The following is a 27,863-nucleotide window of genomic DNA, read 5'->3' as shown; positions in this document are numbered from 1 at the left end:
GTAGTTGACTTAAAAGCTGCATCTAAACTCAAGTTTAAGGGAGGTGAGCATTTTAAATTCTACATTTAAATTGTTTTCAAAGTAGAGTTTGAAAACATTACTTCTTGTTAGTTTGGTAGTCTGTTTATATTAAAAAATGTACAAAGATTCACAGCTTCATGAAAATCCACATAAACGGCAAATTCACAAGTTCTGAGAGACTCATTTTTATTCACTGAAGGCCATGAAAAGATTAGGACGTGATTTCACTAGAAGTATGTAGAAATTTTCTCCAAGTTTCTCAGTTTACTACAAAACAATAACTGATCTCTCAATGTCTGTCACTTGAGAAGATAAGGAAAACAGACTATACTAGTTTTATCCTGTTATTTTGGCAAAATTAATAAACTGCAACCAACATGAATATGTTATCACATTAATGGCAAAATGTGATATCTTCTTACTATCACAGGGAGGAACTGATCTTCCTAAATCTTTCTTGGAGAGTTTTTTGTTAGGTTTCCCAAATAACTTCAGTCCATCTAACCGTTCATCCAAGCTACGCGCTTAGGCACATTATGGAAATAGTGGAGAGAGGGAAGAAAAAGGTAGTTCCAGAAGGTAGTTAATGCAGCCTCTTTCAGGGTCTGCATGGCAGCAGGAGAAATTCAGAAAAGATGAAATGCAGGAAGAAGAGTTTGTACTTGTTGCGGGGGAGTAACTTAGGGTTTTGCTTACTGCAGAACGATGTTTAGATTTCTTAAAGAGAAGTGTGACTTAAAGGAGTTCGGTGGTGGGTTCACTCTGTTGTTTACTGCATAGGGGAAATATGCCAAGCTGAATGCTGCTTAGCTTCTCTCCAGGTGCCCATACCCGTTCATGAAGCAAACTTGCAGGTGGCTTCCCTCCTTGATAACCGTTCATTCTGGAGTCTGTGTCTTGAAGCTCTGGAGAAAAACTTTCAGGCGAGGCCTGTATCCATCATGGTGCGAACTTTCAGGATTCTTCTCTCCCTGATAACCGTTTGCTCCGGAATCTGTATTTTAGAACTCCAGAGGCAAACTTTCAGATGAGGCCTGATAACTGTACACAGAGCAGACTTTCAGGAGGCAAAATTCTTAGGGGAAAAAAAAAAAATTGAGTAGAATAGCAGGAGGGCTGGCTTGAGCTGGGTACCTGTGCAGAGGTCTGCCCAAGCATAGAAAACTACAAACTTTTGTATCTTTACAGACCATTCATACCATGATTCAGTCCAACAGCAATATTTCACTTTGGGATCTTCTTGCTTCTCCTTGGATCTTTTTCGCTGATTCCATGTGGGCCTTTGTTTTGTTCAGCTGTAGACATTGTTTATGATCCATAGTCTTGCAGATGCTGTTTTGTCTGAATAAATCCTTTCTTCTCAGCGAAGTGCAAAACCGATCTTATCTTATAAGTGTCCAGTGTAGTTTGTAGTTGCTTTTGGTAGATATGAACAGAACTTTACAGCTTAAAATTTTAGCAAATCTAGCTTACCAAGTAACATGAAGCAAAGTGTATATTGAAAATCATACAACCTTACATCTCTTACATTCATTACATTTAGTGTGCATCTACTTAAGCTACATGATTAATATTAGACTTAAATTGGGCTCATCCACTGACCTGTGAATAGTAAAACCATTGCCATACAGCTCACTTACTTAGCAGGGAGAGCTCAAAGTAGGTTCATCCAGGCTATCGTATTTATAGAATAAAGTGGTTGACTCGTAGTCAAGTCACATACAGTAGGAAAAGTATGCACGAGACTCCCTTCACCCACAAGTTACCGGCGTTCAGTTGCCGTTCTGCTTCCCTGTGGGTCTCCTGGAAGGAGTTCTTGGCCTGGCTGCGGCTCAGGCCCTTCCCTCCTCTGGAGCCTGGACCAAACTGCTGCTGGTTTGGCTGGGGATGGGGGTCAAGTGCATCCACCACAGTACTGCACAGTAGAGCAATGCATCTACAAATGCTTTGTTGGGGTGTTTAAATTTTTTGTTCTTGTTTTGTTTTTTGTGGGGTTTTTTTGTATACTACTAATAGTTTGAAAATTTTCAGGAAAAGTGTAGGGGATCTTCCCACTTAAAAATGTCTTTCTCCCCTTCAGGCTTCAATGCTAACAAATCCAGATGGCCCTTTCATAAATCTGTCTCGACTGAACTTAGCAAAATATGCTCAAAAACCCAAACTGGCAAAGGTATGTAACTATTTTGGTTAATGTTGTGATATCTTTTTCTTATTTTCTGGCATCACTCTAATGTAACTGTACATGGGATTGAAGATACAAACAATTATGAACTCTGTTGTATAACAGATGTAAAGTTCAGAAAAAATAGTATGTTGCTTATTTTTTGACAGTGGTTACTAGACTTGAAATTGAAAATATGTCTGAGGAGTTTATGTTGAGAGTATAATCCAGGAAAAAACATTTATGTAGAATAAAATATTCCATTGGTAAATAACTTTGAACTGTGCACTTAAAAGTGACAAAGGGCAATTAAAATAAAGCCAGGAAGAAAACAAAAACAGCAGTACCCTCCATAGTGTCTGAAAATGTGGTTCTGTATACAAATAGGTGGCAATTCTGGACAAAAAATGGTCAAATGGTTTGGACTTTTCCCTTAGATTTTTATGGCGTGAGTTAACATTTTTTAGATAAAAAGATTTTATCGTTTTGTTCAGAATTCTTCTTCATTTTCTTATGATAGTCTCACTTTCAATGGCTGTCAATCTCTCAATAGAACAGGTTTATCCATGTTATCTGCCCAACTTACAGGTTTCATCTCTGACTGGAAGGGACCTAAAAGTTGTGTAATGATTTATCACTCTGTGGCATTTCAGTTGAATCTTTCCCCAACACGACCAGTTAACTGTATAGGTGAAGATGTCTTCTGTGCACACTTTCTTGACAAAAAACAGCTGTTGGGCTGACACCAGCAACTCATTTTGCACAAGCTATTAAATGACTGTCAGACACGCTCTCTGGAGCTATGTTTGGTTAGCATCCTAGAGTTGAAAGAACCCATACACAGTCATTCTATTTTGGGAAATGTACTGATGAACAATGTTAGAAGACCAGCAGTACCTAATAATCTGCTGGTGGAAATTAGCTCCTTCAGTGCAAAACTTTAGTTAATAATTTTTCATAAACAACTAGCAAATTCCTTTGCTTTTTAAAACCTGATATCTAGACTGATGTAGGTCATGGCTTTTCAATGTGGTTTTCAGAGGAAATAAATTTTGTGTGATTGTGCGGTGTTCTTCACCCGCTCCTTACATCTCTGTCTCCTGGCCTCTTAACCAAACTAGACTTAGATATCAAACTAGATTAGATATCAAATATGGTAAGTTCTAGTCTGGCAAGATATTGAAAGATTTCCAGACTATGATCTGATGGCAGTTACGAGTCAGTTCTTTATCAGTTCTGAAAAAACTGCAGGCCTTTTGTCCAATTATGTCCTTGCCAGCAATCAGCCAGCACAGTTTATTTTAAATCCATCACAGTTTGTAAAATAGGGAGAATGTAAGAAACCTGGGAAGGATTAAGAAACACAAGATACATCCATTAGAAACTGGGCTTAGTTCTTCTGCTTGAAGACAGCTAGCTTTTAATTGTGTTTGGTAACTCTATATACTATTTAAGTAGGTAGGTTTGCTTTCGGATGAAATATTTATTCTCGGCAACAACTCCCAGGAATGAGAAACATAAAAATTTTTGACAATTTTGGGTTTTAATTAGTATTTTCTGGGACAATGGGGTACCTCTGTCTTCCTTGAGTTTTGTAGGAAAAGAGGCTTAAGCCAAAAAATGTAAAGCTACAGTCACAGAAACATCCATAAACAGCAAGTGTGTGTGTCAGTATTATGAAGCTAATACATTATGACTTTAACATTTCATGCGGAATGTAAAATCTAAGTATAAATTTGGAGCTACATGGATTTATAACATTTTTTCAAATAAATGTCAGTAAAGCTAAAGCCAAAGCAGGAGGTGAGACTGCAGACAGCACTCTGTGTTAAGAATCATTGATTAAACTTTTAAAACTCTTTGAGCTGTCACCTCTCCCAGGTGCAAAAGGATGATAAATCTTGCAACTATTAAATTCACATAATTAGCCTGTGTATTCATGTTGGTGTATACTCCTCATACGTATTTCTTCCTTATGTGTTTGCAAAGTATACTCATTGCATCTTTTTTTAAGTTAGATTATCTGTCTTCTCATTGCATGACTAGGTCTTCTGATGTTTTGAAGTGTACAGGAATGTGGCTTCTTTCTGACTCCCATCAGCCACATTAGGGACTAGCGCAGGGAAGCCCAGAGCAGACACGAGGTGACACCTGTCGCCAGAGAGAGCCTCTGGGAAATCTCAGCTCACAACTGGCTTATGGCACGAAAGAGGAAGTTTTATCTTTTTTAGCTTGTGGATTTTTAATAGAGTTATTAAGATAACTCTGGATATTTTTATCCAAGTGGATGTTCAGTCATTTAAATCCTTTTGAAGGTCGGGGCCTATAGATAACAGCAGTAAATTCCTCATGGCAGCCATGCAAGAAAATATCTTTTTTTATCACTTTAGATTTATTCACTTTTACTGAACGCTTCCCTGTTATTGAACTAAAGGAGGAAATGTTCTGCTACTTCTTTATTTTCTATTCTTTTGTTATCCACCTATTCTAATCTCCCTATAAATGTGTTTTATTTATAATCCTTTAATATCTTTTAATCATCTGTTCAGAATCTTTTGTGACCAAAAGTAGAAGAAAACTAGGTTGTGGTTTACTTTCCTCACCAGACATGACAATTCATTAGTAATTCTCTAGTTTCCTTAAGTTAAGTCTTCTAAGAATTTTGTCTTAAGAAAAGCTGGCAGAAGAGTCATGGAAGCCCTTAGAAGACTGCTGTCTTGTTCTTTATTTCTTTCCTCATGGGGCAATATTTTCTTTGAGTTTTCTATAATGAATAATGAGAATTTAGAAAAATGTTCTGTTCTTTTGAAGCAATTAAAACCTGGGATTTGAGTGCAGAAAAGGATGAAGGTCCAACTCAATTGAACCTTGTGTTACTTGCACCCATACTACATATCTGGGAATGGAGCCTTCCAGCCTCCCTTTAGTTATCTGGTATCTTTAAACATCACTTTATTTACTTAAAATGCACCCTCCCTCCCTGCCCCCCCGTCCCCCAATTACCTGTTATCTACTCTTCTATGTTATACTGCAGAACAGCTACAAGGTAGTACGACCTCCTTTAGCTTTATATAGGAGGAAACAAAGATACAGTTACATTGCCATGGAATTGTGGGCTTCTGAGCAGTTCTCACAGCAGAGCTGATGCATGTAGCTTCTTTAAACTTTGGTGTGTTTGAGTTTCAGAAGTGAAATGTCGTTAGCATTTATCATTTACAAACAAAAAGGAGTTGTTTTTTCTTTACAGATCGCAAAATTCTGTAGAGTTTAGAATTTTTTTTACCTAAGGCAAAATTTTCTCAACTTCATTCTTAATAAACCCATGTTTAATTTAAGTAGATTTTGGACTGCTTAAGTACCTAACTATATATTGCAAAGTCTTTGCTAGATCACTTATTGATTTTCCTGTTAAAAAGTCTTGAAAATGGTACCAGGTTTTCAAATCTGTATTCACTTTGAAATTATAGCTGCCTTTTTTTTTAAGTGACTTTAAAGACCAAAGATAAGAGACAATTCCGCTAATCTTTTGCAAGAAATTAAGAATTAAAATGCTTTTCTATAGTGACCATGTAGCACATCTATAGTATTTGTCTATTCAAGTCTTAATTAAATGTAAATGTCAGCAATTGTGATGTGTAAATGTGATTGCGTTCACATGTAATATCTGCCTAACATAATCAAAATTCCGTGTTCCTCTAAAATATTATTTTTGGTTTTTATCTTCAAATATGACAATGTTCTAAATATTCTCCTGGCAGGCATTGTTTGAATATATTTTTCACCATGAAAATGACATAAAAAATGTGAGTAATTCATATGTTCTATTTTCCATTTTTTGTCAAGTATCATTCAGTTATTTCTGTCAGTATTCTGCTAAACTAAGGATCCAGGTAGTACATCACATCTGAGTACAGAAGTGAAGCAATAAAAGTTATTTGAAAGAGAAATCCCTCCTTACATGGGTGATAATCAGGGATGATGATTTGCAAATACCAAGACAGGGATTGCTCTCTTTTTTGAGAAGCAAAACAATCTAATGCTTAAAAAACTAGGTCCATCATCTATCAATATGGTAAGGTCCATGTATCCAATGATTTCATGTTAACAGAATTTACTGGAGCCTGAGCAGTAGCTGAAACTACATGTCAGGGAGCCAAACTGCCTGGGAATTCAGAGTTCCCGAGGCTTGAGAGTAAGCAATAAGTTACGGAAAACTGTCTGTTAACAGAAGAAGGTGGAAATATCTGACAGAATAGTTAGTGATTGAATTGAACACCATTTGACATTTTAAACTACTGAGATGATTGTTTATGCATTTGGTTGAATAGAAGGGAAAAATATTTGGAGAAACTGCAGAAAAATAAAATATCAATAGGATTTTGGACACTTCTAGAAATTTAGTTCCATAGTGCTGAGGTGTTTTGTGGCCTCAAGAGAAAAATTATATTGTTCATACAATTGTCTATAACATTTATTCTCCAAAGGTTTTCCTAATTAAATAGTTTCCCTCTTGCCCTATCCAAAATTTGTCTTCTGTGGTTCTTCCTATGTTGCTGTACTGAATGTGTAAGATCCTTTTGGTTACATATTGTTTAAACTTTCAGAAATAGATAAAGGTTGCAGAACTTTTTTGGCAGTTCACCTATGAAAACAGTTTATTTCTTCGATGAATAAAGTGTCAAACTATTTCTTTACTATGTTAGATATATGCACCCAGTTGAAATGGAATAACAATTTCTGCTTGAAGTTTGTTTGAAAGAACTGCCTGTGTCGATAATGCATAGCTGACTGAACAGCTATTGAATTTTTTGCAATACTACTAACTGGTGTGTGGTTGGATCTGAAGTTAAACTCTGCAGTTAATTAATAACAAAAAAAATGTTGTTCACATAGGTCAGAACCATTTCCAAATGTACTGCTATGTAAAGCTTTTTAATCTGGTATCAAATGATTATAGTTGTACACTGTCAATTTATTGCATAGCGTCCTTTTAAGAGGATTGAATTGCCATGCGCTCTTAATCCAAAACATGGTTGAAACAGTAAGTGCAAGTGTCAGAAATGTCAGAGAGAAATAGCAATTAGCATTTACATATTCTGATACTGAATAAGAAGAAAGTGCCTCATTTTTATGCCACTGTTAGTTAAAATTTATGTTGTTCGTTACTGAGAGCTCAGTTCACTAAGAATAAAAGGGTCACTTGATAAGATGCCACACATGCCTGTGACCTACACTTTAAGGACATGCAGGATCTCTAGCCTAGAGATAATTTCATATACTGCGAGGAATTTTCCAAGCACTCCAGAAAAAAATTGTAAGATGTTTCTACATGGATAGACCCAACATGTTATACTTAAACAAAAATTTACAAACTATTTAATGAGTTATCAAGTTTTAGTGACCTTTTTATAAATCGTTTATGTCCCCTCCACCAACTGTATGGACTGTGAGAATTTCATTCATGGGCTCTTTGTGGTTGCAGAGATATAGTCATTTCAAATTGGGTCCATCTTTTTGAAACACCCTGCATTTTTAAATCCTTGCTGAGAATCCTGAATCACTGTCTTGCAGGAAAAATTTTGCCTATGTTTTTTTATGCACCCTAGCCATTTGAGTAAATATCTGTCAGCAAAAGTGTCAGCTTAGTCACCGCTGTTTATTGTGTAATGAGAGGGAGAACAACATGTTTGGTTAATGGTAACATCTTGTAGGAAAAAAAATTGTGTCACACTTCATGGTATGAGGTGCCTTTATAATGTAATGTGTATCTCTGAGGAGCTTTTTCTTTTAAACTGTTAAGTTTGCTTTCTCCTGTTTGTTTTCATTCCTCTTTTCAATATAATTCTACTCTCCACACTGCCCTGCCTTCCTTTTGAACTTCGTCTGCTTTAATTTTTCTTAAACAAAAAAGGAAATACTTTAACTTCTGCTTAAACTTGGCTACATCACTGTTTATTCATCTCTTCTGTCAATGGATTTTCACTACTTCTCCATGAAAAGAACTTGGTCACTTAGGATTCAGCAGAGAAACAGCACTTAGGTTAACGTTTCAAAAGTTCAGCTGGATCTTGCTTAATCACCCATTAAAACATCCACTGACACCTCTTGCATTTTTCTATTACCTGCTACTGTGTGATGTTGCACATTCTTAAAAAATGTTAAGTTTGTGACTGTATAGACTGAAAAGCCTCTACTTGTGAGCTTTCTGCATGGGTAGAAGTGGAAAGTTCCTGCCATTTTGCAAATAAAACACAGAAGAACTAGTGACTATATCCTTCGTTTGTCACTGTGCTGATCTGGAACAGTCTGTACTGTTGTCAACTGCATTATTATTTAAGAAGCAAAGGCAGTTTTATTATTTATCTTCTGTTTAGTATTCAGCCAGTACCTCGGGGAAAAAAAAAAAAAAAAAGAGCCTCATCAATTTTGGTTGAGAAGTATCATTAATCAGTGTACGTTCAACTGGACAAATAATGCCAGGAACTCGGTTTGAATTAAAAGTAAATACATCTGCAGTCTATCAATTATCAGAAATGTGGGGATGCAAGAAGGGGGAAGCACGGAGGTTTTTCAGCACTTGAAAATGTATTCAAAAGTCTTTTATCTTACTTAATGAAAAATTAAACACTCCTCTGAAGAAATTACTATTACCCTATCCATTATTGTTCTTGACTTATTTCCTTTTGAACACATATACTTAATGACTGACTTGCTGTACCCCTTGAGCTATTTCTAAAAGATGTTTTATGTACTAAATGCTGTAAGAGCAGAGCAGCTTAAAAGACTTGTCCAGAAATAGTTCAGCAACTACTTTTTTCAGCAGTAGACTGTGACATCATATTCTGCCATTATTCACAGGTGGGTAACGATGACCATACCCCTGGTCCTGAGGAAGAGCAATGAACGTACAATATATACTTGGGGCCAGACGTCATGACCTCTGATATTTCCTTAGTTCTTCCTAACACTCTGAAGTTTAGATACTCTGATTAAAATCTATTTGTAGCGGAATTATGTTAGATTTGCAAACTATAGAAATCTGGAAGATACTCACCAAAATAAATTGTGCTAAATTGGCTATGGCTAATGTCATTTACTCAGCTGTCTTATAGACTATCCTGTGTTGATTTGTTTACAAATAAGTCTTTAGTCAATAGCTGTTGCTGGGAGAATTACTGCCATTCAACAGCATGTGAAAGAAGCAGTAGAAGCTTGCTGCCATTTCCAACTATCTAATTTCTCAGTGCGTGCAATACTGTGTATGAAATTACAAAGTTTCAAACAAATGTACATTTACCAATTTAATTTTGCAATATAACAGTAAATTACCACAATCCTAGAAGCTGTTTTGTACTGAGTTAGAGCTGGTAGACAATTTGGAAGTCTTAGTTACAATACAGTTTACCTAAGGAAAGTAATGGTAAAAAATTGAATCTCAGAATCATGCTAAATACAGTTGCAGTTAAAGAATCTACATTCTTTTTCATTTAAAACCAGCTCTGATTCACTCTTTAAGAAAAACTTTTTTTTTTTTTCCGACAGAAAACCCACTAAGTGTTAGAGGGTTTTAGTATTTTTATTTGCACAAGTAAGAGAACCGAGAGTAAAATAAATTTGTTTTGAAAGGCTGCCCAGGGCTTACGTCTTCTTGAAATGGACTCCTGCATACATGAGTAACTATGCTAAGTGCTCTATAGGGTAACAATTTCACCTGACCGGTATTTCCAGCTAATGACTTTAGGATATAAGTTTATTACAACTTTGGGGACAATCAGTGCCAATTTTTTCTGATAGGTACATTAGAAGCAGAAATCCTTAAGAGCACATGCCAGTGTCTGCCAGTCCACAATCTGTGTGATTTTTCCCTTCTGGTTATTTATACAACTGCACCAACATTCAGGAGTGCACAGACAGGTGTGACAATTACTACTGCTATTATAGATTGGTTTAAAATTAATATGCTGTGCAAATTGAGCATTGATTTGTACCTAAACTGTGCAATTAAAAAAACTGAAAATGAAATATGGTAGCAGTTGGTATTAACATGTCAAGGTCAAGGCTTTGACTTTTAAAAGTCTTTTTTAATCAATTTAATAACATTTCAAAGGCCACATTGTCAAAAGATTTTGTTGTAATACCAGCAGGACATTTAACTGCTAGCATGCAAAAAGCTGCTATTGATATGCACAAAGCCTTTTCAGGCAAACACTTTTTAGAAATGTTGCTAACATTTGTAGTATTTTTGGATTAAGTTTTTGTGATTGCTTGTAAAGTATCAGAAACAGGATTTTCCTAGTCCTTTCCTACTTCCTTAATAGGGAAACATAAAACCAGGACTTAATTTCAGAAACTAACTTCAAAATGAAGTCATGCTTTGCGTCCTGATGTTAGTAATAAGATCCCAGTACCAGTTAGGGATCTACACCGAGAGATAAACTGCTGATGTGTGTGTAAGCCTGAGGCAGTCTTAGTTCCCATTTCCCAATAGCAGCCAGAATTGTTAGCCTTTCATAAAACAGTTATCAGAATTAATTAGGCTACCCGAAAGAAAGCTGAATGTGTAGCTACAGAAGGGATCCTTTTTTTGAAATTCAGTCCTTCTCCTTGAATACTTGTCATGAGAGCACTCTGTGGAAAGCTCTTTGAAGCACATAATTTGCAGTAGGATCCTTACTCATTTTAGGTGACTGCTCATGCTGCATTAGAAGCAGGTGTGGTATTTGACAGACACACACGTTGTTTATATATTTGTAAATGCAACAGAAGTAACCGATGTTTCAACATTAGCTACTTTCCCAAATTCTCCCAGCGCTGGGACAAAATTGCTTATATACCTTCAGATGAAAGAATTTGCCTGGAAGGGAAACTTATAGTTTCTGTCTTGAAGCAAGCTTCTTCCCTGTTATAGCTGTAGGGTCCAGAGGCCCTGGCATGCAATTTGCAAAACCATTAAGAAACAAAGGGCAACTGAGGTAAGAGCTGCCACGCAAGGTCTTCCAGGATTCCACCAAACTGAAGAACTAGTGGCTTCAGAGTTGTGAGTGTTCCTCAGTTTTCTGTCTCCTGTCACAGGGGCAGGGAATGACAGCTGTCTCTTTCTCTTCAAGGACACCATCAACTCAACTTCTTAGCCTGAATTGCTATAGAAAACAAATTATTCTTTCTCACAGAGCCAAAAGAAAGCAACTTGTCCAAGTTGCTGTAGCTCCACTGGCTTTTCTGTGCTATACCCATTGATTACTTGCAGCCTCATTTTGCTAGCAGGAAGAACAGGAATCAACCCCCTAAATTAGGTTCCTTCTAATATTTCAAGTATCCAGATTATTTTTTTTCCTGGAAATTATTGGTTCTTCTGCTACTGAGTGGCCAGTGCACAGAACTTTTCCACATTGTTCCTAAGTAATAGCTAGTTTCTGGTGTCTGTGATCTGCAAAATGTTTACAAAAACAAAACAAAAGGTCAGTTCTTTGTTATATAAATACAGCATTAAGACTTTTTAGACTATTTCTTATGATATCCCTAAAGTATAAGTAACTAACGTAGCATGGCTTTGATTTGTTCTGAGACAAAATGGAATTTAAAAAAAAGGAACACTAATAATTGCTTATTTGGTGGGCTTTGGTACAGAACACACATCTGTTTTGACAGAAATGTTGAAATTATAGCTAAAACTTGCAAAGCCACAGATTCTGTCTATGGTGGCTGATGGTAGCACATTGATTAGCATACCTACATTTCCAATACACCAGATAAAAGAGATTTTAGACTTCTACTCTCTTCAGCAGCTATCTGTTTCTTAGAATATTTATCTGTTTTTCCTATCTGTCATAAAACAATTATTTACATCACAGACTTTTTAAAAAAGGAAGAAATATTTCTTATGGTACACATCTGAGAGTTCCCAGAAGCGGAGGCAGCCTGATATTAGCAGTGAGATTACAATTTCTACAGTATTTCAAAACGGCTGAACTGTTGTCTTTATTTTAGTATATTTTTACTTGTTTTTAACAGCTTTTAGTGAACAAGGATGGAAAGCTTAGAAAAAGTGTGTCGGCTTACACAAATATTCTATATATTCTGAAACAGCACTTCAGGAGTCTAATCAAATTTTATTTTTTCTCTCTGAATTACTAGCAGCTATTTGGATTATGTGTTCTTATAGGGACAAATTATCCTTTCAGCTACTCTATGCAATAAGGTATAAAAATAGTAAACATAAAGCACTGGCCCCACCTCAAGTTTACCGGGACTTTTTGTTCAAAAGTTTCTCTTCACGAAAATCTTTATGTTTTTCACTTTGTGTTCTTTTTCTTTGTGTAAACATCGAAGGTATTAATGTTAAGATGATGGGTTTGTTTTGGAAGGCTCTAGATTTGGCAGCCCTTGCCACTGAGCACGCACAATTCAAGGACTGGTGGTGGAAAGTCCAAATTGGAAAGTGTTACTACAGGTAAGCTGTTGTTCACTTCTTCTGTGATCAGTGAGTACGAGGGCAGGACCTGAACTGCTGGGTGTGCTGTGCAATGCCAAACACTGAAAAATAGTTCAGTAAGCGTTTAGCTGAAGAGCGCTGCGCTTACAGTTAAATCTTGTTTGATATAAAAGGACGTGATGTTCTACTGCTTGAGGTAAGGGCATCAACTCTGAGTACCTTTAAGTAACTGAATCAGTTGCGTCTTCACGTTTGTTAATGTGTTTCAAAGTCATTGTTTGAAAAGTCGATAAATAAATGCAAAGAACTATTGTTAAAACAGACCACACAAAAGGAACATTACAATATTAGCTTCAGAAATTAACTGTCAATGAGGGCTTCAGATTGATGAAATAATGAAAAATGAACTATTCACATTAGACACTTCTTGGCAGCAGTACGTTGCCCAGGAAGCATGAGTTCCAAAGATGCCAAGGCGTCGGCACTGGCACCCGGTACCCGAGCATCTGATAGAAATTACTTAGCGACACCCCTGCTGTGCTGCTCTGAGGAAGGAGTGACAGCAGTGGGGAGGACAGCTTGTTGAAAGCAGTTTAGAGTGATTGCTGAGGATCTAGCCATGATTGTAACAGCTCGTTCTACCAAATCAGGTGAAATTCCACTTGATACAACCCTGCTTCCCATAATTCAAACAAGTACTTTCGTTCTTTATAATGTGTCTGTCCCGCGGATGCAAAACATATGGATACTGTATTGGCTGTTAAAAAACTGAAACATCATCTGCAGTCGTTACAATTCTATAAGCAATTATTGTATGAACAGGCTGATAACACAAGGCAGTTAGCCCTTTAAAATTCCATGTTGTATCTTGCTTTGAAACTATTGCTTCTTTTTAGATGCTCAAACTAATGAAATTTTTTACTATCCTTAACCTTTATTTGACATTCTTTAGAAGATTAGACTGATTTTTATTTTTTTTGAGCTTAGAGGTCCTTCATCTCTTTCAAGATGAAAGTGAACCTTTTTGCTGTTGTCGAAATGATGCAGTTCTCTTAATCTTATAGTCTATATAGCATTTACAGATTACTGCAAAATATTCTACAGTAATACTGCAAAACAAATGCTTTTGAGATGAAACAGAGTCTGTTTACAGTGGAGGGTATCAACATGATATTTTCCATGAATGCTCGGTCATGTGGGTAGAGGTTGAGGCATGACTTTAATTGCTTGTTTTCTACTGTCCATTCTGCACAAGGAGCAGGAAGGAGTCCTGTGAAAATGAGTACATCATTATTCAGTTAGCAGCAAAAGGCTGCGTGTACAAGAGGAAGCCAAATTAAGATTTCATGAATTTTCCTTTTTCATAGTTTTGAATGGTTGTCTTTGTAACTTTAATATATTTAACAGCATGTTTTTTGTTAACCTGCATGCAAATATATAACCTTAGAGTTTGGGCAGTTCATGTTTGCTTTCGTCTGCACTGCTTCATCATTTAATAAGCTTAAAAAGCAAATAAACAACACACACAACAAACCTTCTATATTTATCTGTTGTCTCTTTAGGTTAGGATTATATCGTGAAGCCGAGAAACAATTTAAGTCAGCTCTCAAGCAACAGGACATGGTTGACACAATCTTGTATTTGGCGAAAGTAAGTCATAGGTTTGCTTGTTTAAGAATGAAGTGAAATTCCAGGCTATCCCTGAGAAGTTCATACACCAGAATAGCTGGGTATTGAGCTTGATACACCATTAAGTTTAATAGTGTGTGGTCTCTGTATAGACCTGAGGTAATACATGCCAACAGTTGAAATTGAAGTCTGTAGTTTACAGAAAGATGTAGAGCTTCCAGATTTCACACACACACACAAAAAATCTGCTACATTACTGTAGTCTTTGCTCTAAAGGCCAATGAGGATTATACAGCTAAACAGTTATTGGAGATCCAGTATGAAGAGCAATGTAGCTATATATGGTCTCCTAGGAAACTAATGCAATAGATCAGTAAGTGAAGAGTGAAGCTCAAAATCCTGGTTTCACAAGCAAAATCAAAACAAAGTGAGCTTAAAGGAAGCAATTGGAGACCTTGAAATAGAGAATGTTCTGTCAAAATAAAGGCATTAAAGGCTTTGAAAGAAAAAGCGGCACAGCTAAGCCTCAGAATTACTTGTTTACCAGGGTACGCATCAGGTTCTAAACATTTTCCAAGACATTCAAGAAGAGTTGGCCTGTGAGAAACTAAAACAGCATTTTTCTTCTTCTTGTCCTAGAAAGAGATGAAATCAATCAGTTGCTCTTGATCAGCTCCCTTTAAGCCAGCTATCACAGGCCTATCCAGAAGTCATCACTACTAGTGGATAATTCAGATATTCATATTATGATACTTGCTTTACCTTTACATTTAGTATTTAAATTATCGTCATTGCTATCTGGAGACTTGTCTTCACTATAGCAGTTGGAATCATAGAATCACTTCAGTTGGAAGAGACCCTCAGGATCGAGTCCAACCATAACCTAACCTAACTAGCACTAAACCACGTCCCTAAGAACCTTGTCTGAACACCTTTTAAACACCTCCAGGGATGGTGACTCCACCACTTCCCTGGGCAGCCTGTTCCAATGCCTGACAACCCTTTCCATGAAGAATTTTGTCCTAACATCCAATCTAAACTTCCCCCGGTGCAACTTGAGGCCATTTCCTCTTGTCCTATCTCTTGCTACTTGGGAGAAGAGACCAACCCCCTCCATGCTGCAACCTCCTTTCAGGTAGTTGTAGACAGCAATGTCTCCCCTCAGCCTCCTTTTCTCCAGGCTAAACATCCCCAGTTCCCTCAGCTACTCCTCATCAGACTTGTGGAGTTGGAGTTAGTTTACTCAACTGAGCTTAGCAGTTTTAGATTTCTGTCACTACCAGGAGTCATTCTGCAAAACACATGAGCTACACAGAGTTAAGTTGGCAGAGTAACTGGATTAACAAACAGTGATTTGTTACGGGAGATGTGCATCCCCCCGCATCATTACTACCTCAAGTGGGAGCTGCATTTGAACTTCCACTTCCCACTCCATAGACCAGCTCGCTCAAGTATAAAGCATCGCGCAACATGATTTAGTGACTGTGTGTGTACAGGCAATAGAGTAGGGTGCTGAGATATAGCTCAACCTGACAGTACTGAAAAAATAAGGCTTGAGGTAAGCAGCCATTAAAAAAATAATAGGATTGCATCAAGTTCTGTGCCAACAGACCGCTACTACAGTACCAATTACTTTTCTGTTTATATTCATTATTACAACAGCTATACTTTTTTACAAAAATATTTTCCTGAAAGTTAACTCTCCTTTGAAATGTAGTTTATGTAAAGATAAAAGACCAAAAGAAAACTGAAAACATAAAGAGTCTTTAAAGACATCGTAGCTGCTGAGAAGTTACACAGTATTTCAAGACCCAGAAGAGCTGGAAATAGGATATTTATACCAGAGATAAGAGATACCAAAAAGAAAACGGAGTCATTCTGTGGTTAGCATCTAAAACATAATGGCTATAGCTGTAATACTCTTAAAGAGCAGATCTCCCTAAAGCAGCTGCAAGTAGGTGGACGTTGTCCCATCTGTCTTTTCATTTCTTTTGGCACTCATCTGGGCAGCAGCTCTGCCATCTGCAGAGACATTGGACAGCATGATGTGCTGCTGGATGTGGGAATTACGTGGTTTAGTACTGTGGCTGTGTTGCCTTAGCCTAATATTTGCACAGAGGATCTGTGGCGAGTTCATCCTTGGAGTGAACCTCCAGATGAAGCAATAGAGCAGACTTGAGTTATAATGCTCAGAAAACATACTTCATAAACAGATAAAAAGGCAGCAGATCTAGGGAAGTTTCCTGTCCTCCATATTTTGCAGTTTTTACCCTAAGAATATGAAGATATCTGTGCTTCATAGCTAGATCAGGTCAAAAAACAAGCAAGCAAACAAAACAGAAAAACAGCAAATTAAAATTTTCTCTAAGTTCAAACAAATAAAATATGAAATTATTTTTGGTACGGCAGTGTGCACTGGTTTACTACCCATATTTAAGACAAATTGTGTAAGTCACTAACATAGGTGATACTTAGAAATAAAACAACCAGCCAAGGTTCTTCTTAATTAAGAAGTTATAACCAGCTATCGCGTATTCTCTTTCATCTGTGTACTTTCCACTGAAACCCTTTAGAGTAATTCAGTTGTAGAAAACTGTTACTTGAAGAAAATAAGGAGGATGACAATCACAACAGAGACTATTTTTTAAAGTTTAAAATTTAATGCAGACATAAAATTTACCAGAAACTGCTGCATGGTTTACCAACGAAAACCTATAACAAATTACTTGAAGTCTGTTTTAGATACAGACATATTCCCAGATAGAGTGCATTAGGAATAAACTGTTGATTTAAAGCATGTTCCTTGGTGGTGTCATTAGTGCAGTCCTAGTCTATGAAGTACCACGCCCCCCAAAAAACCCGAACCAATTGCTCTTTTATTGCTTTTTACAAGATGGAATTTGTTTTCTGGCTTAATACAGGAAATGCAAGTGACATTAGGAAAATGACTGGAAAAATTGCCTATTTTTTTTTTTTTTTTTGCCAGTGATCAACTTGAATTGGCAATCCCGTTACTAGCAAGGCACTCACAGTCAGCAGCTCTTTGACAATTAAGAATGTCACTTGAGTGGTCATAATAAGGATTTCTGTGCAAATATCTACAGCAGTATATATCTACAGGGATGCAAATAAAGAACTTATGACTTTAACTGATATTTTGGTTGTTGGTACTCAAAAGTCCATGAAGCTCAAGGGCAGAAGCAGAAAATGTGTTTGGAGGTTTCTCATGTGTTCAGTTAACGTTTGTATTTTTCTTACATTGCATCACAAAATGTTTGTGTCAGGATACCAGTCACGGATTCTTTCCCTTTTTTTAGTCATATCAGGTATTAGCACTATTTAATGTAATATTTCTCTAACAGGAGTACTCAAAACATTTTTCCACTTGGCAAGAGACAGATTAATCACTCTTAGCCATCTGACTTCTCAAAGGAGGGCTTTACAGTTGTGTTTTCAGACAACTGCAGAAGTGGTCTCTATCAACATGTTGGTGTCCTGTGTCCAATTCTCACACAACGTTATCCACATCACACATTGTCCTAATCAACACAGAAGCCAAAATCACAGAGACCAAACTGCCCGTTTTCTGTTGTGGGATGTTGTTGTTTATGACAGGGAAGTTGGCAGAGCAATGAGGAAATTTGGAAGTGTCGCTGCTCTGTGCAGTGCAGTCTTATTTGACTGAGTAAAGTATTTGGGTATTCCAGCACTATCAAGCTGAAGATCCAGTTCTTTCAAGCCTAACTGTAAGTTTTAAAAAATATATTAAACGGGAAAATATTCAAGGTGATCACCCCAGTGTCAAAGTGTATTATTTTGGTACGATGATAAATAGCAAGATACTTTTTTGTTAATTAGTAATGTCCAGATGAATTAATAATGTGTAGATTTAATTTTAAATTTAATTATCTTAATTAGCCTATTTTATCTTCTTTGCAGAGATTTATTCAGTATTCACTCCATTATCTTCCCACTGCTATTCACCATCTCAGCTAATGGTTTACTGCATAAAGGGAGGTGTCATCCCTTTTATTTATCTCCCTTGTTAAACAGCAGTACAAGTATAAAAGCCAGACACTTGACATTTATGTACACTTTTTATTTGCTTAGGTGTATTTGCGCTTGGATCAGCCTGTTACAGCTTTGAACCTTTTCAAGCAAGGGTTAGATCGATTTCCTGGAGAAGTGACTCTAATTTGCGGAATTGCCAGAATTTATGAGGTATGTACCCACTGTACAATCCTTATTGTGGCCACGGTTAGCTGCCTGAGCAAGAAAAAAGAGCCAATAGTTGAACATAACTGTCAGGTCATCAAAAATGAACTATGCTAATTTTCACTATCACTAATGCAAAGCAGGAAACATTACACAGACACCAAAGTAGTATCAGGGGAGCCTTATTTGTTTAAATGGTTAATCACACTAGTGAGATCCTGTTTACCCTTGACACACAGAAGCAAGTCCACATTGTCAAGTGGTCCAGATGTTGTCCGTGTAGCTATGTCTACTTTGTATGTGTTTCATCGTACTAAAACTGCTCAAGTCGCCGACAGCCCGCTAGTAGCATTAAACAGCAAAATAGTCTACTTGTCAGTGTTGTCTTTATTTGCACTCTGTGTTACTGTTAGTTTCTTAAGGCTGCGAGAACAGTTGGAACATGAATGTTTCCTAGTTTAGAAAGCAGACGTTATTTTAAGCAGGATTAGTTTTTTAAAAGTTTCATTTTAGCTTGGTAACCAAGTATTTTGTATTTTGAAAGTGCATATTTTCATGTCAAACAGTGGACTAAATATTGTTTTTTCACTGAAAGTTGGTAATGATGGTATTCCAGAAAAAATGTTTTAAACAAAGTCATGCATTATTTTTTTTTGCCTACGCTCATACTTGGCATTCTTTCCTGTTCTCATCATTCTCATCTAACCCCTAAGCATTAATCCATTTTCATATTAAATCCTTTTTGTCCTTCAGCTAGGAAGAAAACAACTGCATAATTTTTGGAAGCTTGTCTTTCTGAATTGTTAAACAGTTTTTAATAGGGATATTATTTTGCAGAACCATACATAATGTTGCATAACCCTTTAAGGAATTATTAAAGAGCAGCATATAGTTGACAGGATCTAGTTTTGCACTGACACCTGAGTGCAGGATTGTAGCTTTATTAGCAAAGATTTGTACTGCAGCACAGGGCTGTTCCCATTACGTAGACTTACAAGTGGAATATTTGCATCAGGCATCTTAATCAGAGCTTTCTCCTGTCATTAACTTTTGACAGTATAAACAGTTGTAGACCTTTTTTGTTTTACAAAAAAATATTTTTAAAGGGACTGCTTTAGTACTGTTTACTTTAATCACAGGAAGTACATTTTTTCATGGCTAAATATGCTGCTGAGGTTAAATAAAAGCTTATTCTTTAGTCACATTGAGAGTACAGTGTATCTACAGCACACAGGTAGAAATTATTCCTCTCTAAACACAGAAGAGTGTTTTGGTCTTTTAATTTGTTTTTTTCTGATATGGGGCAGAGTCCTCTGGTGACTTGCACTCCTCAGAAACAGTGTGACATTGTTTACAACAATGAGTTCACCCTAATTCATCTTCCAAGTAGCATACATCCAAGCATATATTTTTATACAATAGAGTTCTCTTGACTGGCATATCCTAGCTAGTCAAGTTTTGGTAATAAATCCATTATTCCACTTTTCAAAGGCACCTAATAATTCTTCATATGCAATTATATTTTCGTTCATGTTCAGAGCAATTAATGAATTGACTTACAAGGCATTGAAAATAAATGAGACATTGACTGGAGAAATCAGTCTACCGTATGTTCCCATACTGGGAAACCGATGGCACAATACGGTGCATCACAAGGCATTGTGCAAAAAGTAGCAAATGCCCATTGCAGATGCTAAGCTTCTGACCAGTCTATGTTTCTAAAAAATAAAAAATAAATCTCTCTTTGTAGCTATGGCATAGAGGTAATGGCAGGTACCGTTAGTACCGATAAAAGAATATGCATTCTTCTCATGGATGTGTGTCGCTTGTGATGATTCCAAATGGTGATGTTGCATTGTATGATCAGAGAACTGTAAGATTATACAGAAGTAATCCTCGTTAAGTGCTGTACAGGGCATAGATAAAGCACTCAGTAGATTGACATTTTAATAAGTTTTATGGTAAAAAATGGTGATAGAAAGTAGAATTAATCTGAATTTTTTCCAATTGTATAGGAAATGAACAATATCTCCACGGCTGCAGAGTACTATAAAGACGTCTTAAAACAAGATAATACTCATGTGGAAGCCATTGCATGCATTGGCAGTAACCATTTTTATTCAGACCAACCTGAGATAGCTCTGCGGTTTTATAGGTATATACACTTGTGGCGAGGGAGGGGGAACTGAATGTGTGCGACGGTAATATAAAGGGTTGATTTTTGTAATGCTGATAGCAAAAAAAGAATATTAGGGCACTGGCATGGGTGGATGATTGAGCATTTGGACGAATATCACCGTAAAATCAGCATACCAACGTACGTATCTTCTCTGCCAGTAATAATTATATCTCTCTCAGAAAAACCTGTCATCATTACATGTGGGGTATGTACAAGTATCAACAAAGATTATCAGAACAGTTATTATTTGATTTAAAAACCAAGAAATGATCTTTCACAGCATGAGGCAGTTTGAGAACACTGGGCCTTACTCTCAGCTCCAGTTGCATTCAGGAAGCAAATGGAATTCCTATTTAGCCCTTTGAAAAAAGTAGGCTTTGGAAAACTCCACCTGAAGTCATGAGCAGTTGTGACCACAAAATTCCTTACTTGAATGTTGGCTGGGGTTCTCCCATGTTTTACTGAAAGCAATAAAAATACAGTGTTAAACAATGCTGCTTGCTTTTTATTTCAATACAGTTAGAGTGCAAAGGAACCTGACTCATTTTCTTAAGTCTAAGAGCAGATTAAGTCAAGATAAGCACTGCCATCTCATTTTTCTTGGACCTGAGCTCTTTTATGCTTTAGGTTCAGAAACTCCTAGTCGTGCAGCAGACAGCAGCCCTCTTTTTTTCCTGGCCCTCTTCGCATATCTGGTTGTCCTATAAATATTAATAAACAGAATTTTTATAAAACATCTTCATGCTAAGAGACACATTAAACAACATCAATCTAATAAAAATCTGAGTTATGCTTCAAATGTAAGATTAATGCAGATTCACATACTAGATGTGATAGTAGTGATTAGAGCAGTGCTGAAGGACAGGAATGAAGCGAAAAATTGAAGTCTGAAGAGTCATTAAAAGTAACTGCAACAAATTACACTTTGATTGAGGTTAAGGAACTGGACAGAGGGAATGGCAAAGGTCTGCGTACAGCTCTGTCTTACAGTAAAGTCAGGTCATGTGGCACAGTCAAAAAGTCAGAAGTTATCTAATTTACATGATGACTGTTGTGCACAGCTTTGATTCTACTAATGAAAAATACCCTGCACTGCCCTTCATGAAACCTTTACCAAGTGTAAGACTATAACGCTTGGTTATTACATTTTCTCAGAATAGGGAGAAAGGAGAGAACTTTGTCATTTAAAATAGAACTCTTGTTTGAAATTCATTAAAAAAATAAATTGAACAAATATTTTCTTTCAATCTAGACGGCTCCTGCAGATGGGTGTTCATAACTGCCAGCTTTTTAACAATCTGGGCCTCTGTTGCTTCTATGCCCAGCAATATGATATGACACTATCTTCATTTGAACGTGCACTGTTTTTGGCTGAAAATGAGGAGGAGGCAGCAGATGTGTGGTACAACTTGGGACACGTGGCTGTGGTATGAAAAATATTAACAACCTTTCTGAATAAATCTAATTTTACAAAAACTGGAAAAAGATTAACTAGAAAGGAGTCATTGCCCTACTTTGAAATATGAAACCTGATAATGTACAGGATAAAGTGCAGTACAGATTAAAGGTTTATTTGCATTTCAATAGAGAAGAAGAGGCAAAAGAAAAACATTCTGTACATCTTCACAGAAAGTAGCTTCCTCCTGCTAAAAGGTGCTCCCTCTCCACTATCTTCAACCTTCCCTTCTTTCTAAAAAAATTGCAACACATACCAGCCCTTGGAGGCCTTTGCTGCAATAGAAGCTAATCTGGCAAAAAAACTTAATTAAAGATATTTTTCTCTGAGCTGTTATTTGTGTTACATGGAGCATTGGAACAACTCTGTTGTCATAAAAATTCCTATTTAGCAACATGTAGCAGACACTAAAGGACTATGTATGTCACAGTTAAGAAGGCGTGTCCTTCTGTCTTATAGGCAGTTACAGAAATATTGTGTAATTATGTGGTAAAGTTTGCTAAATTTCCACACTAATTTGGGTTCATCGCCCATTTTTGCAGATGTTCTTCCGGAAGTTGTGTTAGATTTCTCTTTAGCTGCATGCCCAGAATAAGGCTACTGAATAAAGTTGTTGACAGCTTTCTACTGTGAGTTGTCTTCAAATGCGGATTGTGATTTAACTTAGGTCAGAAAGAAACTGAACTGTTCAACTTGATTATACTGCAGCTAGGATAAGGACATTAATTTATACTGCCTAAAACATTGACATTTGAACGGATGCGCATGGTTTTTTTAGTGATAGTCACTTTAAATGCTTATTCTGATGCTGTGTCAGTGTTGGTCATAACACTAGAGCATTGAAGGGTAGTCAGCTGCTCTATACAAAGAGATTCATCTCCCTTTAATTTTATCTTCTAAAGACTAGGCTTATATGTGATTTTTTTTTTCTTTTAATCTATGTAGAGACAGGGGCAAGATGACTTTTCTGGAGACATCTCTGTTTTTCATACTGCACTATAGATGGTAACAGATAGCGTAGTCTTTAGATGACACTTTAGTCATCTAAAAGTTAAATGAAGTGAATATCACTTGGAGCATGGAAGTCTGTGCTGGAGAAAAACAATTCTGTCTGAAGGAAGAATAAGAAGCAAATGAGAGAGTCTGGGAAGAAAGCACATATGGTTCTGATCAGCCTGTTTTTATTGTAATTCGTATTCCATGGTAGTGCATATGGGTGAAAAGATACTCCAGACAACAAAACAGATGCATGTTGTTTCCAATCTTTTCACAAATTAAAGTACAATCTTACTTTTAGGGGATAGGAGACCTGAATCTGGCTTACCAGTGTTTCAAGCTAACGTTAGTCAACAATAACAACTATGCAGAAGCTTACAACAACTTGGCTGTGCTGGAAATGCGAAAAGGTCACATTGAACAGGTTGGTGTTGAATCTCAGCCTAAGCAGAATGCTGCTCCCTTTGGCGCTTTCCTACTTAAGAAATGTATCATTTCCCTGAGGTGGAGGCGTCATATGAACATCTAGCTTACTGTTACAGGCCGAGAACACGGGTAAGTTTTATGCATGTTCCTGCGTAACCTCCACGTTGTTGTGCCATCTCCCATTAAACTGCTCATCCTGAGGCATATTCAAATGGTTCCTCAAGGACAAACAAGGTTTACAGGGGCTTTGCGATTGTTGAGATCATTTTTCCAAATTGATACCTGAAACAAAACCCATCTACTCTGTAATTGTCACTTAAATTACAACTTTGACTATATATTCAGTTTATAAATGTATATATAAAAATAAATGTATATATACAAATGTAAATACTGTACTTTTGTTGGGTGGCAGAAGACAGAAATCAGATCAGCTCTTAAAAGATTTTTTTTGTCAAGGAGTTTGCTTTAGAGTTTTGTGTCAAAGCAGCAGGTTCTTGATAAATACTTTTGCATCCATAAGCTTGGTGGTTTGTCTTGCCTACCGTGAGTATACTGAGTTGTATTGGACTTTGATGTGTAATTGAGATGCACAGTGGATTAATTGCTTTCATTTTTTATGCACATGCAGGGAAAATTAATATGCATTTGTTGGACAGTTTGAACTACTGTGGGTTTGTTTTAATCCTTGTGGGAGCACGCCTACTTTGGTGGATTCAAGTATATATCAGAGAGCTACAATACAATATAAGGACTTGTAAATACCTTTTTTAAGAGCAAATTCTCAAAGTTAACTTTTTTTTTCAGATAACCTAGCAATTACCATGGAAGAACTGAAATGAACCCAGTACTAGATGTTTCCAGTGACAAATAAACTTTGGGTTTATTTTCAGTTTTGTCATCATTAAATTTACAGACATTTCATTCCCAGATGGAACTTACGTCCAGTTGTGGAGGTTGTGATTGCTAATAATTAGCACTGCAGAACCTTTCCATTATAATTAATTGTTTCATGTATGTTTTAGGATTTAGCTTAAAATGTTCTGTTTTCTTCTTTTATCATATGTATAATTAAAAATCAGGATCATCATGGCAATACAATTATGCACAGAAGAATAAAAAATATGAAGATATTTTGCTTATCTTGGGTTTATTTTATTTCACAATGCCATTTCGTAAGTACTATTACATGTACTCAGAGTTGTCAGATTTAGGGAGTGTTAATAAGTTCTTAACTCTGCCTTCCCAAGCAGTTTACAGATACGTTTGTTTTTTCCCCCTAAGTTCTCCATTTTTTAGTGAAAGCATTCACAAGTTGACCTTAATTTTGTATTGGCGTAACTCATACATAGTTGAAAATGGCTTTCTTAGGCCTTATGAATAAAACACAGGATGATTTCTTCTAAGAATGATGAAAATTGCTTCAGATTCTTGTTACCTTCCCTCACAGGTTTCATTGTATTTTTTTTCCTTTCTCTACACAGGCAAGAGCTTTTCTGCAGACTGCTTCATCTTTAGCACCTCATATGTATGAGCCCCATTTCAATTTCGCAATACTCTCAGAGAAGGTAATGCACTATCCTATTCTTGTAATCTAAAAATTGAGCCTTGGTGGGGCAGTTGGCTTTTTATTGTTATTACTGAGAATACCAAATAGGTAAGACAAAATAATCCAGAGTGCATAAACTCAAGGAAAACTAAAGTAACACTTTCATTTTAATACCCAGAAGCTTTGTGTGTAAAAATAAATGAAGCCAACTAGCTATAAAGTAACTTCGTAATTTTCCGAATGCCCAGAAGATGAACAGTCTATTAACAATTCAGTCTATAGTCTTTACAGTTGTTGGTTTTTTCAGAATATGAAGTGAAATAGTATCATATAATTTATCAGTAATTATAGAAAGAATATCATTTATTCCTCCCATGATCCTACTGGTCTCAAAAGGAAAGTCTGTTCTTCAGCTTTACAACCTTTGAATTTTGTGTGTTAATAATTTCTTTCATATGGAGAGTCTTGGAAACTGAATTAACAGTGTGTTCAACATTGCTGTTAATGAGGAGAAACTTGTACAAGTCCTTACATTTTTCACAAGAAAAAATTGCTCCTTTGCCTGTGCCTACACCTTCAAGATTCTGTTTTGAGTCTGTGTTGTGTGGGCAGCCCAACTCCTACAGATTCTAAAGTACATGCGTCAAGGAGGGAACAACCTATTAATTTGTAAGCGTATCCTCTCCATTGTGAAACATAAGATGGTTTTGAATAATTGCATTCTGTACTTACTGATTAGGGAGTAAATCCTAGTCTGCAAATGTCTTGTTACGTATCTTTCGCACAAAGAACCTGCATAGGTTGTGGGACAAGACAGGTGGCTGTTGATGCAGCGTGGTAATGAAATCCTGAAATGAAGTTTAAAGGCCATGGTTTACAAAACATAACTTCTCTGGCCAGGACCATGGTTTCTTCCCCTTCAGAGAATTCTGCTGCACTGCAGCTCTGTGTTGATTGATGCATGGGCACCAGAGGCCTCCTGCTTTCCTCAGCTGCTTCCTTTCCACCCAGGAGCAGTCACTTTTACTAGATGTGTTCCCTAACGTTTGGGTTCTTTTTTGCTGAACCCACTTTCGGAAATGCTCTCCTTACGTACACTTCCTCCTTCCAAAAAACGATGGCTATTTAGGAGAAAATAAAGTTCCCTAAGTAGGGAACAATGTGGAAACATTCTTGTAAAAGCAGCAGAGGAGCCTCATCAGTTCCCCAACACTGCTGTGTCCCTCTGCGAGGAAGCAGGAAACCCCACGGAGTTGCGGCTCTTACACAGGGCTGACTGGCTGTGTTTTGCCTGTATATACAACAGCACTTCTATGGAGTTTAAAAATAAATCTTCCATTTTTTTATTCCTCCTCACTTCAAGCACTGGGCATGATGTACCGTGTCCATTCTCCAAGAAGTCAGGTGGAATTGGATATAAAGTTAGTGTTTTGAAGCATCTCTCTCATTAAAATCATATTGCTGTCTTTTTCTTCTCGTCCCTTTGTGGTAGGGGGGGCATAACCCTGAGTTCAAAACCTTCCACACTGACTCTGTTTTATTTCTTCACTCTCAGGACCAGCTAAGTTTAAACATTTGTGAGCGGCAGAAAAGTACTGCACAGAACACATGATGCAAATACTGCAGTGCTTGGATTTACAGAATTAGTTTGTGTGTTTCTTACAGGTTGGAGATTTTCAGAGGAGTTACGCAGCTGCTAAGAAGTCAGAAGAAGCATTTCCAGGCCATGTTGATACACAACAACTCATCAAACAGTTAAAACAGCACTTTGCTGTGCTCTAATGAGCATATTTTTATTATGTAAAAACAGTTAGCCAGAGCTAACATCTCGTACATCTTTTTGAAAACACTAGCTCTAGGGAGATAAACTATACTTAACGCATTCCTGTGGCAAAGCCCGTGTTACTTTGAGTAGCTGGAAAGATTTAGCAGTCCTAATTCGCTTGTGTCGTCTTCAAATATATCACTTATTAAAATGCAGCTACAACACATGTTGTAACTACGTACGTGAGAAATTACAGGAATGGCAGGATACTGCCAGTATGACAACTTTGCAATAGTTGTCTGGTATATAAGCAAGTAAGTCTCCATTTCATGTTAATGAACATTTTAAAGGATTTTTTTCTGACTTTTCTGCAGAAAAAAGTGGTTTTAAATATTCGTATGTGACAGTCTGTCAAGTAACACAGAGTAAGAGTACTTCCTAACTGGTCTTCAAACTTGGCTTTTGTTAGTATACTTTCTTACTGAATGTTGGTTTAAAACTGAAATACCTAAAGAAAAATTAAAATACATATGTAAAACAGAAGTTCTTATATTCCTTGTGCTGTATGAATTCAATAAATTCCAGTTTGTATGGTTTGTCTCATTTGTTTATGTAATTAGATCCTTATTGCTGTGAAAAATAGAGTCAGCGATCTTAACGTGTTTTGAAGGCCTCCACAGAACTGGTACAAAATAACGTAAATATGTGTGCTCCTCTCTGCCCGGGAGGGAGAGTTTATTCCTGTTCTCAGTGAGGGAAAAGGATATTTAGAGGCTTGTGGAGTTCAGTACTGATAATTGAGAACTAGGCATTGACTGGGTGGTTACCTGTGCTGCCACATAAACGCTGTTGCTAAATAAATATTTGGATCATCCTAACCACAAGAATATTGCTAATAATAAATAAACACTTTCTCTCTCATATATCTTTCTGTTCTAACTAAAAGGGAAAAATTTGCATGATTTCACGATTTGACCTTTTTAAAAGACCTTTAAGAAATGTGGGATGTTAAGGCTCTCTGAAACAGCACATCC

General features: G+C 36.7%; 1 protein-coding gene across 2 annotated transcripts in view; it reads left to right on the top strand.

Annotated features, from left to right (window-relative positions):
- Window positions 1–27,409, top strand: part of TTC8 (tetratricopeptide repeat domain 8) — a 42,991-nt gene extending 15,582 nt beyond the window's left edge. The window contains exons 6-15 of one of the 2 annotated variants that reach the window (XM_065635531.1): window positions 2,102–2,191; window positions 5,941–5,985; window positions 12,547–12,632; window positions 14,177–14,264; window positions 18,354–18,464; window positions 20,474–20,613; window positions 21,890–22,064; window positions 23,391–23,513; window positions 25,000–25,083; window positions 26,730–27,409. In XM_065635531.1, coding sequence (XP_065491603.1) covers window positions 2,102–2,191; window positions 5,941–5,985; window positions 12,547–12,632; window positions 14,177–14,264; window positions 18,354–18,464; window positions 20,474–20,613; window positions 21,890–22,064; window positions 23,391–23,513; window positions 25,000–25,083; window positions 26,730–26,846 — 1,059 coding nt within the window. In that variant the 3' untranslated portion in view covers window positions 26,847–27,409. The remainder of the gene's footprint in view (window positions 1–2,101; window positions 2,192–5,940; window positions 5,986–12,546; window positions 12,633–14,176; window positions 14,265–18,353; window positions 18,465–20,473; window positions 20,614–21,889; window positions 22,065–23,390; window positions 23,514–24,999; window positions 25,084–26,729) is intronic. The other variant, XM_065635532.1, reaches the window with a different exon arrangement.
- Window positions 27,410–27,863: the final 454 nt, after the last annotated feature.

The sequence above is a fragment of the Caloenas nicobarica genome, chromosome 5 (genome assembly GCF_036013445.1).
Source record: "Caloenas nicobarica isolate bCalNic1 chromosome 5, bCalNic1.hap1, whole genome shotgun sequence".
Taxonomy (NCBI): domain Eukaryota; kingdom Metazoa; phylum Chordata; class Aves; order Columbiformes; family Columbidae; genus Caloenas; species Caloenas nicobarica.
Note: the sequence above shows the minus strand (reverse complement) of the source record. Positions and strands in the feature narration are given on the sequence as shown.